Source organism: Tiliqua scincoides, chromosome 5 (assembly GCF_035046505.1).
Source record: "Tiliqua scincoides isolate rTilSci1 chromosome 5, rTilSci1.hap2, whole genome shotgun sequence".
Classification (NCBI taxonomy): Eukaryota; Metazoa; Chordata; class Lepidosauria; order Squamata; family Scincidae; genus Tiliqua; species Tiliqua scincoides.
The window spans coordinates 76,820,271-76,835,240 of NC_089825.1; the positions used below are offsets into that span (position 1 = coordinate 76,820,271).

At 47.8% G+C, this 14,970-nt stretch overlaps 1 protein-coding gene across 1 annotated transcript in view; it reads left to right on the top strand.

The window, feature by feature from the left end:
* The first annotated feature begins 12,453 nt into the window (after positions 1–12,453).
* Positions 12,454–14,970, top strand: part of WNK4 (WNK lysine deficient protein kinase 4) — a 35,087-nt gene continuing 32,570 nt past the window's right edge. Inside the window, exon 1 of the mRNA XM_066629215.1 lies at positions 12,454–12,975. Coding sequence (XP_066485312.1) covers positions 12,454–12,975 — 522 coding nt within the window. The remainder of the gene's footprint in view (positions 12,976–14,970) is intronic.

Sequence of the window (14,970 nt, forward strand, 5' to 3'; positions counted from 1 at the left end):
TTCTCATATGCCTCACCTGAGCCCCAGGATTGAAAATGGGTTCTGGGACTAAGCACTTTGGAGCCCTGGCTTCAGTTAAGCCCTGCTCTCCCCATAGATCCTGTTCCTCTTTCCATCCTCATGAACTATTCTACAGTGAGACCAATCTGAGGTGGCTCTTCTTACCTTTCCTCCACCCAGGCAGGGTTTCTCCCCTTCTATGTCCCATTGACCTTGAATGGTAAATCTTTAACCTGCACTCAAGGTGCTTGTGTGTCTTTCTCACACACCCTGGTCCCTCAGCCTCTGGGCTTCACATTCCTGCAAAAATCACCTTCTCCATCTGCCCTTGCTCTTTTTAACTGAGACTGATTCTTAATTAAACCACCTGCCTCACGAGGAAATGGTTGATGGGGATGAGATAAGGGGGCTCTGGGCCAGTGCCAGATCAACCACCTTTTTTTCCATTCAGCCTCACCCTCTCCTGATTTCAGATTTCCACAAAGTTCCTTTCTTCTCATCCAAATCCACCACCTCCTATTGGTTGGTGACCCTCCCTCCCTCTTTAACCAGACAATACTTTCCCTTCTTAGTGGTGGGGGGAAGCCAGTGTTGTGTAATGGCTAGCATGCCAGACTTGGATCAGGAGGCCCACATTCAAGCCCCTGGCTAGCCATGATGCTCACTGGATGTCCCTGGGCTAGCCACCACCTCTCAGCTTTATGTATCTCACAGGATTGTTGGGAGGGTGAAATGGCTGGGTGAATGGGGGCACATAACATGCGTGCTGCACCTTGGAAGAGGACTGGGATTCAAAACGTGTTAAGGAATACTCATCAGAGAACCACACTGCTCCATTGCTGAATCATTCATGCTTCTTGCTGCTCCTTTGCCTTCCCTCTGGCCAACAGCATACAAACCTGTCATACTTACCTACGAAACCAGCACTGTTTGCCAAAATTACATTGCTGACCCTCCCCCCCCCACCCACTCCATTCAGTTGTTAGGAACAGAAGTGTGCTGGCTAGCCATGCCCCCCCCCATAGCCAGGACCCCACTGCTGTCCAAGCATGAATCTGAAGGAGCATGGAACTCTATGATTGGGAAAGCTTGCAAATCAAAATCCCAAATTGCAGGAAGGAAATATTCCTGGGTCAGGCATTGTCCTCCTCAGACAAACATTGGACCTGTGGGAAGCTGGGGAACGGCGACAGAATGCGTCAGTGCTCAGGTGTGTGACTAGCCGGCGCACTTCTGTTCCTCCCTGTACCTGGGCACAGCATAACACAACAGAGCTATTCATATCTCTCTGCATGACATCACATTCAATGGCTACCAGGCAGGTGACATTGCACAATAGCTGTTTTTAGCCTATTTTTGTCATACATAGGATTGATAGTCCTATCTTCAATTATTTTGCTTACTCTGCTGTAAACCACTTCAAAAGGGGGACATAAATTGAAGCCTTTGGATAGGGAAACAGGTGTGATTCCTACTGCAAACCGTATCTCCCCCTCTAGCGTTGAGATGAAAGCTTGTTTAATCAGGGTGGTGCTTTGGCAAAGGACCTCACAGCCTTTGGGGTAAAGTCGTTGCTTCTCCATCAAACCTGGCTTCTTTCATTCTCTACTCTTTCCCGAGACATCTGAAGCATTGGCCCTTTTCCACCAAGGGGGCAGCAAAACAATGCAGCAGGTCTCATCTAGCCCGATGGGGAGTCTTCCATTCTCTGAGGTCATAGCTGCAGCTGGGGACACTGATTAAACTGCAAGGAGGAGCATGGAGGGGCCAGGGGGGAGAGATAAATGTTGTTATCGGGAGAAGCACACCCTCTGAGGGAGGGGAGAAAAGGTAGCTTTGAAGTTCTTCAGTTTCACTCTGGGCCTAATGACTGGAAGTCATTTTAGCCCATTCATTTGAGGGTGTGCTGCTTGCACCTTGCCATTGAGGAGCTGGGAAGAACCCTGTGTGCCATTGTCTGCTTAGGACTTCCTCATGTATGAAAGGCTCAATACTTGTTTCTACCAGTTAGAAGTGAGAGGAATGCTGGGAGACTGGTAGCCAAGAAAACCAATTTGGAGCTGGTTTGGAATCAGCACGGACATCCCCAAAACACGTCAAATGTGACATTGAAGAAGAGCAGATCTAAGTTCCCCAGGAGACAAAGCAGGTTTGTGGTGTCTTCACGAGAAACTTATGAGGCAAACTTTCAAGAGCCAGCACCTGAAATGCATGAAACTTCTACTTCAGTAAACCAGTTTGTTTCTAGTTGTGTCACAGCCTTCCTTAACTTCAAAGATTACATGGGTCCAAGCATGTCACTTATGTTACTGCTTTGTGAACTTTTGTTGAGAGTATATTTTGTTGAACTTTTGTTCAACAAAACAATTTTGAAAAATTTTGGGAAAAAATTTTTTGTTGAGAACTTTTGTTGAGTATATAAATACTGTTGTTGTTGTTGTTGTTGTTACCTCACTCTTCCAAGGCACAGCCTAGTCATGGGAGTTATTCAGGTCTATAACAAGTTACAATACTCAGATGATTCCAAAAGTTCTAAGCATCTTGCTTTTCACTTAGAGACTTTTCATGGGTTACACTTCTGCAGGGAAGAATTACCAAGAAACCTGAATGTAGATTGTCATGCGAGGCAAACATATGAGGCAATTTTGTGCTGCACATGCAGACCACTGCATAGCCAAGTGGCACATGGCTACAGCCACGGTCAACACAACATATCCTTGGAAAGCTACTAAGGGCCCAGCACTCTACAGACCCAGTGCTGATGCCTGTCCATGTCCTCAGAGGATAATTGGATCCAACCAGCAACAGGATGAAACCCCCACTTTACTGTGACAGTGGGTGTAGGTTTTTCTTTCATTCCCAGCAAGTTTGCAGCAGCAGTAGCAGCAACACCTGCTTCCTGACATGTTTTTACACCTGCTTCCTGACATGCTATGTGGGGCATGAGGGGAGGCAGGGTTGGTCTTCAGGCATTTGATCAATTTGGTCAAATTGGGCCCTGCACCTGGAGGGGCTTTGTACTGGGCAGCCAGTGCAGCACCAACAGCCGCATCCAGCACCTTGCTGACATTCGGGCATGGAATCTTCCATTTGGAGGCATCCAAAGGAGAGCACGGCAAGGAGAGCATTGCTGCTGGATGGCCCTCCCACCTGCCCTTGTGTCTGATTGGCTTGAAATCACAGTCACTGAAACAGTTGGAGGTAACACCACTGCCGGATGCCTTGCTGCTGCCCCTCATCCTGATGAGTAGGGGACCCCCAGAGGGGTGGGCTCCCTGCAAAAATGTTTTGCATTGGGTCCCTGCAACTCCTAAGCCCCCCTGGGGTGTGTGGAACATGGCAGGCAGCATCCACCAGCTAGAATTCTGTTACTGCTACTGCTAGCCCACTGGGAATGCAAGAAACACATGCCCATTGCTATAATAAGGGGAGGAAGGCCCATCCAGGTAGGAGGGGGTCCAACCAGAGGTCACCCTACCTAGCCCCCCCCCCTAATGTGTGAGACAGTGCATTTTAAGGTTGATCTGCAAAAATGTGATGAATGCATGTGGAAATGAACTGAAGCTGTTGCCATAAATTTAAATGTGCTCCTCCCCTAACTGGTGGAATTGACAACAAGCCAAATTCTAGAAGAGGCCTGGTGCCCTGCAGGCTGCATAGACAGATGTGCTGGCTGGCTCCCTTTTTTCTTGTCATACCTTTGATTGAAAACCAAACAGAACTGTTTAAAACCGACTTTTCCTTCCAGTGTGTGTTCAAAGCTGGCAGAAAAATTGCACCTTGGAGTTAAAATACAGTGGCCTTTCCCCCAGCCCCTAATGATGAGATACACAGGTAACTGAATCTGGCAATATTCAGTTCAAACTCAAAGTAATTTCAGAACGTCTTTTAAATATGAATCTCTCACAACACTGAAGTCCTCCGAATGTGTTCATTTCATGAAGTAATTTTGCATTGCTTTAATAGGGAATATCCTCATGAGTGTGCTTTCTGGTATAAACCTGTTTGAATTCTTTGCTATCTCAGTGCTCTGACCCCATGGATCCCAGTTTTCCTGTCACCAGGTCAGGGTGCTAGAAATGTAAATTAATCGGAAGCTGTGAATTAGGTCAAAACGCTGAGTCACCAAGGTCTGCAGCAGGAAGAGAAGCCCTACTATGCAACAGGGACAGGAATTGAAGGTGACATTGCATTTTCCGCCAGCTCCATTGTAGCCGTGATAAATGCCTGTTGCTGGCTGATGAATTCCTCGTCATGTGTGACTCTCCCAGTTAATTGGGCATGACCCTGAATTAGGAAATCCTGATTTCTTATTAAAAGAGACATAATTAAGTGTCGCCATTTGCAGGCTCATGCCTGGTTAGGGTTTACTACAATTGAACCCCAGGATCTCTTTCAGTGCTCAGAATGAATGAGCTCGTACAGAATATATGCTTCCTTCATTGGTTAGTAACCACAATCCAGGGATGAAGAGACTGGGCATCCTAGCCAGAGTTTGTGATGTCTTTTTAGAACTACTAAGCACCAGTAATGGGGGAGGGAGGTAGTTGTACAAATCAAACAGAGACAGACAGTAAACACATACGGCTATCTTATACTTGGTCAGGTCATCAACCAGCATTCAGTATTCAGCATTCAGTATTGCCTACACAGCCTGGCAACAGCTCTTCTGGGTTTCAGAGAGGGTCTTTCCTAGCCCTAACTGGGTACAGCAGGAACTGAATGAGAAACCTCCTGCAAGCAAAACAGGTGCTCTACAGCCTTTCCCATACCTCCAACATGAAAGATGGGGCTATCAGTGCTCATCGCATCTGACATCATAGTTCCAGTCCTATCCAAGCAAGCAAAGAGGCCCTCTCCTCTCCCATGGGCTGGGCCCACTGCCTTCAGGCTGCCTCTGCATCTCAAACAGATTTACAGGTTTTGTGGTTTGATCACCTGAACAGCAGCAGGAAGAGAAGGAACGTGTTCTGCCTGTGGGGATCTGGCTTCATCTCCCAAAGAAGGAGAGGGAGAAAGAAAAAAGTATGGCTGGGAATTCAAAACAGATTAAGACAGTGTTTTGCAAACTTTCTATTTTGAAGCAACACTTTCTATATTAATTATGGGCTACATGAGATATCAGAGATGTATTGTGGGATGTCTTGTCTCTCTACATTTTGGCAAGTGCAGTGGGAAGTGATCTGAGCATTCTGATCAGAACCATAATACTGAGGGACAGGATCAACCCTTTTCCAGTATCACCAATGCCTGGTGAAAATTGCCCTTTAAAACTGCTTTTTGCCATAATAGGGGAAACTTACATGTACATTGCACATGCTGTGCATGCAGGTTTCCTGTAAGGGGGGAAATTACAGCATCAGGAGGAGGAAGCAATCTTCCTTGTAAAATGGTGCTGGGGAAAAGGGCTACACACACCCACATGTCCCAGTGTCATGATTCCACTCCAAATTAGCTCTTCTGAGGCTGCCAGTTGCAAAGATTTAAAACTATGGGAGATCTGGGACTGAGATCTTCATTTTCTTAGGTTGCTGTTCTGCTGATGAACCTCTGCAGATCTTCTGTGGAATCGCCCTTCATGGCATATTGAAGTATATTGTAGGGGTCACACTAGGTTCACACCTGTCCCCTCCCCTTCACTGTGGGGGGAAAAACAACACTTGTCTGCAGCACTCATCTCATCACTGTAATCATGGTAGGTAAGTTATCTTTCAGAAAATTTTATGGGCATCAATTATCTTTTCACTGAGAACCCCTTGAAAATCTGTTGGGGAGCTACAAGGCTCCCAAGAGCACAATCTGAAAACCACTGATCTTTTGGATTTGGACCATCCACTGTTGGTGTTAGGAGTATGGACTTTCAAAGTACACAGAATTCTTCACTAGGTGTAAGAGAGAACTTCTCAGCTAGACAGCAAGAATGGCTAGTTAAAGATGGAAAAAAAAATAGTAGTTTCAATGGATTAAAGGCTTGACCCCCAAACATTCAAGAGCTCAGTGGGATGTTATAACCTGTTGTAAATGTCCCAAGAAGCCACAAGACTCAATTCATTGTCCATTATCTGTTGCACAAAGCATATTTTCTACTGGTACTGCATGTGCTGTTTTCTTTTCTTTTAGGTAATCATTTTGAGGCTAGAGAAGAGTAATGGTCATGTTGGACAAGATTCAGGGGTTCATTTTGACACAGAGGAATGCTGAGGCTTCAATCTGCCTGGAAGCTCTCCTCTGAATTTGTGACATATTTGAATTTGTGAATTGAATGAGCTGTAGTTACTTGACAGCTTGGCAGTGATGGGAACTGCCCTATAGAAGCTCAGGGGGCCTTTGTTCATCCTATTTTTTGTGTTCTAGAGACTGGAAGTAAGTCTTGGAGGACTATTCATTCACATGATAAATGGTTCTTGTTCAGATAATTTTTCTCTGTGAATTCACCAATTGGTGGTTGTTGGTTTAGCTCACATGGCCAATTGTTGCATTCTGCTATATATGCATCTTGTTGAGATGTGCCTAGATTCCTAGTATTCCAAACCTGTCCATTATCATGAAAAGAGCTGTCAACCTTTTTTTTCACTGTGTTTTAAAAGCTGAATAATGTGGAGTCATTCAACAGGTCAGGTTATCTTTCTCCATGACTGAATTTTCTTATTAGGAAAAACCTGTTGATTATCTGCCTGCCATATAATTGTTAAAGAAACAGAGTTTAGGAAAATAAAGACGGGGAATCTGACACTGACTGTGTATATAATATGTATACTTCTTTTGCTCCTGAGTAACCATAGCCAAGGTCCATACATCTCGGATTAAATAATTTCCAAGTCAAGCAGAGCATTCAGGTAAGTTTGAGACCCAGAACAATTTTGAAAAACAAACAAAAAGCCATGGGTTTCATTTGTGAAAATAAGTACAATCTCTGATGAGAGTCAAATCATAATGAACAAGAAAGGGAATCAAAGTAGAGGAAGCTAACATAAGAAGTGGAATAAAGCAGGTGAATGATGATTTTTTTTTGTGGGGGGGAGATTCTCAGTAATCCAACTTGATTGCAAAAAAAAAAAAAAAAAAATCTGGTCGTAAGATATTGCACAGAGAGGCTAGGCATAAAACTGTATCTAATACTGATAACACTGTGTCACATTTTGGCCCAAAAGAAAAAGACAGAAATAGAAAGCAATTTCAAATTGTTCTGGACTGGACTTGGGCTTGGAAGAGATAGTCCTTCTACAGAGGGCCATGTGAATCTGTAGAACTCCTTGTCATGTGGTTTGCCTTGCTGTGGATCCTGGTTGGAGAATATGATCTTCTCTTGATCTACAGAGTCACACAGATAATGAATAAAAACTGAGAACAAGAAGCACAGAACAAAAAGCCCCCAACAATCTGGGTTCAAACTGGGCAGAAACAAACAAGTCTTCAATGTGATGATTTGCACAGTATGACAAAAGTTCCAATGAAACTCATAACCTGCTTTTGTGATGACAGACAGTTCATTTCATTTGGATCACCTAGTGCTTAAAAGGCAGGAACCAAGCTGTGAGTCATACAGGATTCTTCCTTAAAAGCTTGCACCAGCATTTGGAACGCTAGTTGGTTTAAAGAAGTACTTGGTTTGCCCAGTTTGTCCAAAATCATAACAGCAGAAACCCCAGAGAGTGGAGCAAAAAAAGTTAGAACTTTGAAATGTTAAGAGCTCCCAGGCCATCCTCCTAAATTTCAGTGAGATTTGTTCAGGAGTTATGATTACTTAAATATTCATTTTCACTTTTCAACATAAACGTTCTCAGAGCAGTTTACATAACAAAAGGAATTATTAGAGGATGCTTCCTTGTCCCAAAGAGGCTCACAGTCTAAAAAAGGACAAGGTGGTGCTAGGACAAACAGGGACAGTTGCTCTCCCCTTTGCTAAATATAAGAGAGCCATCAGTTTCAAAAGTGCCTCTTTGCCCAGATAGTAGGGATTTAGCTTGAGCCAGAGCTCTGATGCTAAAACCTGTTTTCAATGCCAGGGCTCAGTTCTCAAACACAAGTTCTTCCGAGTATGAGCAGAGTGCATTCCTTCTGATGCCAGCCATCAAGGCTAGCATCATGCACATATCAGTTTCAAGTACAATTCCCAGGTCGTATATAAGGTATTACGTATAACTGTTGGGGCAATTTCAAGTCCAAACACCTCTGTCAGTTTTATTTCCCAATGAAACTCTCAACTTACTCTGTCTCACCTTGGCTGCACATGGATCCACACCCACCAGCAAATGGGAAACGAAGGAACTGTGCCTCCTGCCCTGGAGTGTGGAAAGTTAGGACAGAACACGGCATGCAGCACGGAGCTGCCTCTTGCCTCCCTTCTTTCTCTTATCATGGAACAGAAACAATTTGACCTTAGGGGAAAGAAAAAAAAAATAATCACAGCCTCAGTCACTGTGTATTTTGTGTAAATAGTTTCAGCAGGCTATTAAACTGAGAAAGGTTTGAAGACAAGAAATGAAGACAAGAACCTCTTGTTGCTTGCCCTGATGCCAAAAAGGCCCACTGTTACAGTTCAGAAACAGTTATGATTCACTCCTGCCCTGCGAGGGGTGCCACTTGCCTTTTTGTTTGGAACCAGCAATGGCCGCGAGTGACAAGCAGGGTGGGAAAAGCACTTGTTGCTTCTGGGAAACAAACAGAGACTGTCACCTCACAGCATATGTGATGCTTTTAAAGCTGTGGATTATGATCCGTTTGGCACCTTGGCATGTATTGTGCGTCATTCCTTTCCATTGTAAAAGAACCTAGGCATTTAACACAGTGCTGGATAACAGAGGTTGATAGGACTTGGTTTGTTTTTCTTAATCATCATCAACCATTATGTCTGAATACCTAAACCATGATTAAGAATTAACTGCAAACCAGGATGTGAAATCCTGGACTGAATACAGTTTGCAAACCATGGTTTGTATGAATAAGGGCAGAGTGCTACCCCTGCTACCTGGACAAAGAAGCACTTTTTAAAGTGATGTCCTTTTATATTTATCAGGAGAAGAGCAACTGTCCCTCTTCACCCCAGCATGACATCTTTTCCATTGGCTGTTGCTGGAGTCTCTTCTGCATCTTTATTTAGATTGTGAGTCCATTAAAATCCCAGGTTTGCATTCAGTAGTCATTCTTTTGGATATGGATGCTGATTTCTAGAGACTCCAGAAAAGTTGGCAACCCTACTCCTCTCCATTCCCACTACCTTACATTCATCCAGTGTCCATCAATTCATATGGATCCTTCAAACTGGAGACTTGGGTGGTGGTGCAGAGAAGAATTTTGGATTAAACAAAGAATTTATCTGGAGGAAGACAGACATGGAATCCATCAAAATATTTCCTCCTATAATGGAGTTCCATTTGCTTCTCCACAAGTTTTTTGGCCGATGCAGTACACTGTTTCAGCTAAAGTATGCTTCTATGCAATATCTATCTCTTTGCCCTCTTGCCTAAGCCAGATACATTTCTAGTCCAACACTTTCCTTGTCTTTATTCTTGCTCTTTCAGCCCTGTATCGTTGATGATTTCCTGCCCAGCCAAATTTCTATTTCCCCCTGCCCAGACAGCCAGACTCTATAACCAAGACCTGGGTGAGTGCCCAGAAAGAAGTGGACTGTTACATGCCCTTGACTTCTTATGCTCCATGATTTTCCTAAGGACATTTGTTGGGTCAGTGGCAAGGCTGGAAATCAGAACCAGGTCTCCATATTCTCTCTCTTTCTCCATTATTCTCCTCTTACAGGTAATAGGCTTTCCAGCTTCAGTTGAGCCTGGACTTTGGAGCAAGAACTATTCAGGTATTTAAAGGGACTCTAGTTTAACTCTCTGCACTCCAGCCTCCTCCCCCAGATCAACAAAATGCAATCCAGTGAGCCATAAAGAGAGTATATGTGCACTGTAGACAAGCAGGTAAGAATGGCAAGGGTGGGGATGGGGGTGGGTGGGGAAGAAAGGTAGCACCAGAAAACAGAAGAGTAAAGGAAGACACATCCTCAAGCTGGTGCTGAAAAGCAGCCATTTATTTAAGGAAGAATGGCCAGTATCAGGGCCAGGGCCATCCTCGTGACACCTGAGGCAGCATGCCAAATGCTGCTCCCCTTACCCAATAATGTGCCTGCCCATACTCTTCCCACTCCTAATATTCTAGCTCCACACTTTCCTCCTCTCCACATTTTCTCTTGCTCTCTACTGTCCTTTTCCTGTTCCAATCCAGGAAGTTGAAGGAGAAGCATGGAGGCCAATATGCAGACAAAGATGTGTTGCGCCATCTAATCTGCTACCTGAGGTGACCGCTTCAGTTGGCCTCATGGATGGGCCAGCCCTACCCAGTGTGTTTCCACCATAGGTCTTTCATAGGAACACTAAAACAAATATCATGGGTTTTTAAACAGATATTATTACACAAATGCAAAGTTTGAAAATAAATTCAGTATCTAACTTTTTGTCAGAGCCCAGCAGGGTCAGTGTCAATAGCAGGGTCCAAAGAGGCTGATGGTTAGGTTCAAGAGCAGGCAAAGATAGGTGTGATGCGGCATGGCAGGTGATCTGGGGAGGACATAGGGGCCCTGTGGCCCTACATAAGAGCTATCCTGGGCTTGGCTTCCCAGTCTGAGCAATTTGTTTCTGAGAGAAGATGCTTTTCAGCCTGGCCTGACAAACAAATTGCTCAAACTGGGAAGCCAAACCTTGGATAGTTCTTTTAAAGGGCCAACAGGGTTTCTATTGGCCCTCCAAGTCACATGACTCTTCTTCAGCTGACTGACTGCAATGTTACATATACCACCCTTCTTTCAAAGAGCTTAGAACAGTGTCATGCCCAATCTTCTCTATGTGTGACTTCCATGTAAATATTGGAAGTAAACATCTGCAAATAATCCATAGGCTTCAAAGGGTTTTACTCCCAGCTGTGTGTGTGTAGGACTGCAGCTTTTGGCTTGCTGCAACACTAACCATTGCATCACTTCAGCTTCCTGAACAAGTGGCCTTGGGGCAAGTTAGGGCCATTCAGCCTCAGTTTCCCATTTCCAAAGTAGAGATATTTGTGGCTTCCCTTTCTCAGAACTGGAAATAGACTCTCTAACTCAAGCTTGACCCTGTGGGCCTGCGTGACTCAAGCACAGTCTGCTCAGCCAGGATGGGTGACCAATGTGCCCTGCTGTCAAGAGTGGATCCAAGGGGGGGCCATGGGTGCGTGGCCTGCCCAAACTGTCTGCCAGCCCAGCAGGAAAGGGCGTCCACTGGGTGGGGAGCAAAATTGGGTGCCAGAAGAACGTCCATTGGGCAGGGTACCAGTGAGGTTGGCTGGTCCAGGTCTACCCAGCCAGTAGATCTGGACTCCAAATCCAGACAGCTGGGTAGACCTGGGCTCCCATGTCAGCCAATGGCTCAAAGTTCAAGCAGGAGCCCAGGTCTTCCCAGCTGGTAGATCTGGGCTCCAAGTCCATGCGGGAACCCAGGCTACCTGCCCAGTGAATCTTGGCCATTGAGGCCATTAATTAAAGAGGGAGCCCATGTATACCTGCTTAGTTGACCTGGGCTCTGCAGTTGGTAGTGATCATGGCCCCCTGCCCCAAACACAAACACTGGATCCGTGCCTGCCTGCTGTCCCCATGGTTCAAAGGGGACAAACTGCAATAAATTGAATGTAAAGCCATTTGGAGCCCATCCATCCTGAGCCTGCAAGAAAGGTTGGGAATAACAGGCCCCATCCTATCCAATATTCCATTGCCAGTGCAGCTGTGCCAATGGGGTGTGCGCTGCATCCTGCGGTGGTGGGGCGGTCACAGGGGCCTCCTCAAGGTATGGAAACATTTGTTCCCTTGCCTGGGGGCTGCTGGAAAGTTGGAGAGGATTGGGCCCAACATCCAGACCTACAGAAAAGTGTCATTTAACTTGGAGCCATTCCACGCTTCTGGTTGCATCAGCAGAGCGCCAGGCGCTGTACAGGAGGCAGCAGGAGTGACTCAGCTTCCGCCGCCTATAGGGGGCTGTGCGTTGCATCCTCCAGGCGCTATGCGAACTGAGAGGCCGTTCTAAGCTAAAGGCTTGGAAACTGCTCGTCTCCAACTAGGAGACCAGGAGACGCCCCGGACCTCTCGCTTGGCCGCGGATGAGTGAACGGGGAGGCGAAGCCTGCGCGGCGTCTGCGCCTCTTGTTTATTGATGTGCGGCTGGAGGTGGCGAGCGGGGGCGGGGTGTCAGTTTCTGGCGGTGCCCCGGGGTTACCTCGGGGGCGGGAGGAGGGGGGCGCTGCTGCGAGACGGGCTGCACATGCCGCGCAGCAGAAGGAGGGACGCGGCGCGGCAGCAGGCGTGGGACTGTGCCTGGAGGGGGCGGTGCCGCCGCCTCCTCCGCGGCTGCACAGAGCCGCTGCCCGGCTCGCGGGCTGGCCACTCGCACCGGCGCCCCGTCCCTTCTCTCCCGCCTGCCCAGCCGTCCCATGTTAGCGCTGCGGGCGCCCGCTGCGGGCCCCGGCGCCGGAGCCCTGATGGCCCAGCAGCCCGAGGGGGTGGACTTGGCCGGCTGCGACCTGGATGAGGAGCCTGCGCGTCCCCGAGGGTGCAGACCCTCCGGCCGCCGCGGGTCAGCCTACCAGATCAGCCGCATGAGCTCGGGCGAGCTGGGGCTGCTGCGGGGCTTCGAAGGCGCCCCGGAGGCGATGGTGGCGGGAGGGAGCACCCAGCCTCCCCAGGCTGCTGCGACCACGGGATCCGGGGGCAGCGAGAGCCCCCCCGAGGCCGGCGGCCCGCCGCCGCCGCTCTCCTCGCCCGCCGAGAACCGCCACGAGCGGGACCACTGGGAGCAGGAGGAGAACGAGGAAGCCGAGACCCGCGCAGTGGCCACCTCCCCCGACGGCCGCTTCCTCAAGTTCGACATCGAGATCGGCCGCGGCTCCTTCAAGACCGTCTACAAAGGGCTGGACACCGAGACCACCGTCGAGGTGGCCTGGTGCGAGCTGCAGGTGGGTGAGCGGGGCTTCCAGGGCGCTGCAGCATCTGCATGGCAGGCAGCAATGCAACAGGTGTAGCCTTGGAGCGACGAACCCAGGTGCCAGTGTAGGTGGGGGGTAGTTTGCAAGTTTGGAAGTGGGAATAAGTTTGGGGGGGGTAGAGCAAGAGAGTGCTCTAGGTTGCCCCTCCTTGAGTAGAATTGCAGGACCTGATGGACCACCACTGGCCACACTTTGTGCCAGGCTCAGTCCTTGGAATCTGTCACCTGCAACCAGGCCTGCAGTCAGGACTCTAGAGGTGGGTGGGTGACTATTTTTTTCAGGGTGGGCAATTATATCAGTTGTGTACACTGATATACAGTGTACAGTGTACAGAGTTGTGTGCAAAATTAAAGGATAAGTATGGAGAAACATCAAAGACCCATAAAGCAAGGGTGGGCAAACTGCTGGCTCAGGGTGGGCAATGCCCACCCTGGCCCCCCTCTAGCTACAGCTCTACCTGCAAGGTAATGCATTCCGTGGGGCAGGTGAAGGGAGTACTAAAGAGCTCCTCTGATCATATGCAGAGTGGCTTTCTGTTAGGGGCTGCAGCCTCAAAGGTTGGGTGAAGAAGTGCTTTTGGGGGGCACAGAGTGTGGCTTCAGAAAGTGCCCGAGCCCCAGCACCTTTCTTTTTAGGAGTTAAAACACTGGAGGACAATCACCTGAGAAAGGTGGGGGCGCACAAATAGGGTGTGAGGAAGAAGGTTGTGGTGTTAAACATTAGTATTACTGTACACATCTTTTAGCAGAGCTGAAAGGGAGATATAAGGGAAGAGGGCAAATTCGAGATGCCAGAGAGCCCTGATGGGAGGTGAGGAGAGAGGCAACAGAGAGCTGCCTAGCTAGGGCTGGAGTGCGTAGTTATGGTGGGTGTTACTTATCTGTTGGGGGAGGAGAGTGATGAACATAGAGAGCACATGCAAGATTTCGGTGAGGTGCTGGGGTGAACTGGGGTCAATGCCATGGCTGGCTTTGGGGGAGGGCAGGGGAGACACCAATCCAGTAACATTCCTTCCCTGCAATCCATTGAGGGGTGGCTGTTGGTAGGGGTTTAGTTAGGCTTCTCTGAGGAGAGCTGTAGAACCAGCTCATGCAGGTTTTGGACATGGAGAGGAGGCACTGCTGCTAGATGGGTTGCAGCCTCCTGGTGTGTAGGCATCCACTACACTAGTTTTGTTCTCTTTGGGGCTGTTCTGGAAGTGGTGCAACCACGCATGGTCTTTGCCTTCTCCCTCCAGATATATTATTGAAGAGGCAGGGGAGGAAAGCTCTATGTGTGGTTCCTCCTCTGTGTGGTATGGTATTGGCCAAAGACAGCCCCAACTTGGTAGTCTTTTGTAACTTTGGAAACTGGCTTCATCTCGCATTTGATCCCACAAGGCACCCAAAGTCTTAATTTATTGAAAAGAGAGATGTTGGGACTGAAGCCTGCCCGTATGTCATGCCCTGTCAGTTTCAGAAGGTGTGTGCTCAGTTCCCAGATGCTTGAGGACAAGATAGGATGAGTCAGTCTCAAAGGAACTGCACTCTGCATGTGCTCAGAGACACACCTGTTTTGTCTCTCCCCCCCAGGACTGAGCCCTGGTTTGTGCATAGGCTTGAGCTGAATCTGAGCACAAATTTTCCCTTTTTGGGGTCTGACTAGATCATTCCCTTCAGTGTTCCCGGTAGGATGGTTTTGAGTGGGTGTGCTCATTGGCACAATTCCCCTTGCCTATAGATTGACATAAATGGGCAGAGTGAAGAGTTGGCGATCACCTGTGTTTTGCCAGTACATCAGGGCTGGTCCTTGCAGGGCTTGGCATTAACTGGCATTGAGGGGAGGGGAAAGGTATTGGGCTGCCAGCTGCTTTTCTGCTGGCTCCTTTTGCCAGAAGGATTAAATTCAGCAGAGTTCAATGTGACTTTCTTGGCACAATGAAATTAGTCATGTGCTGTAAAGGTGTACAAGCAGACAGATTCCTAT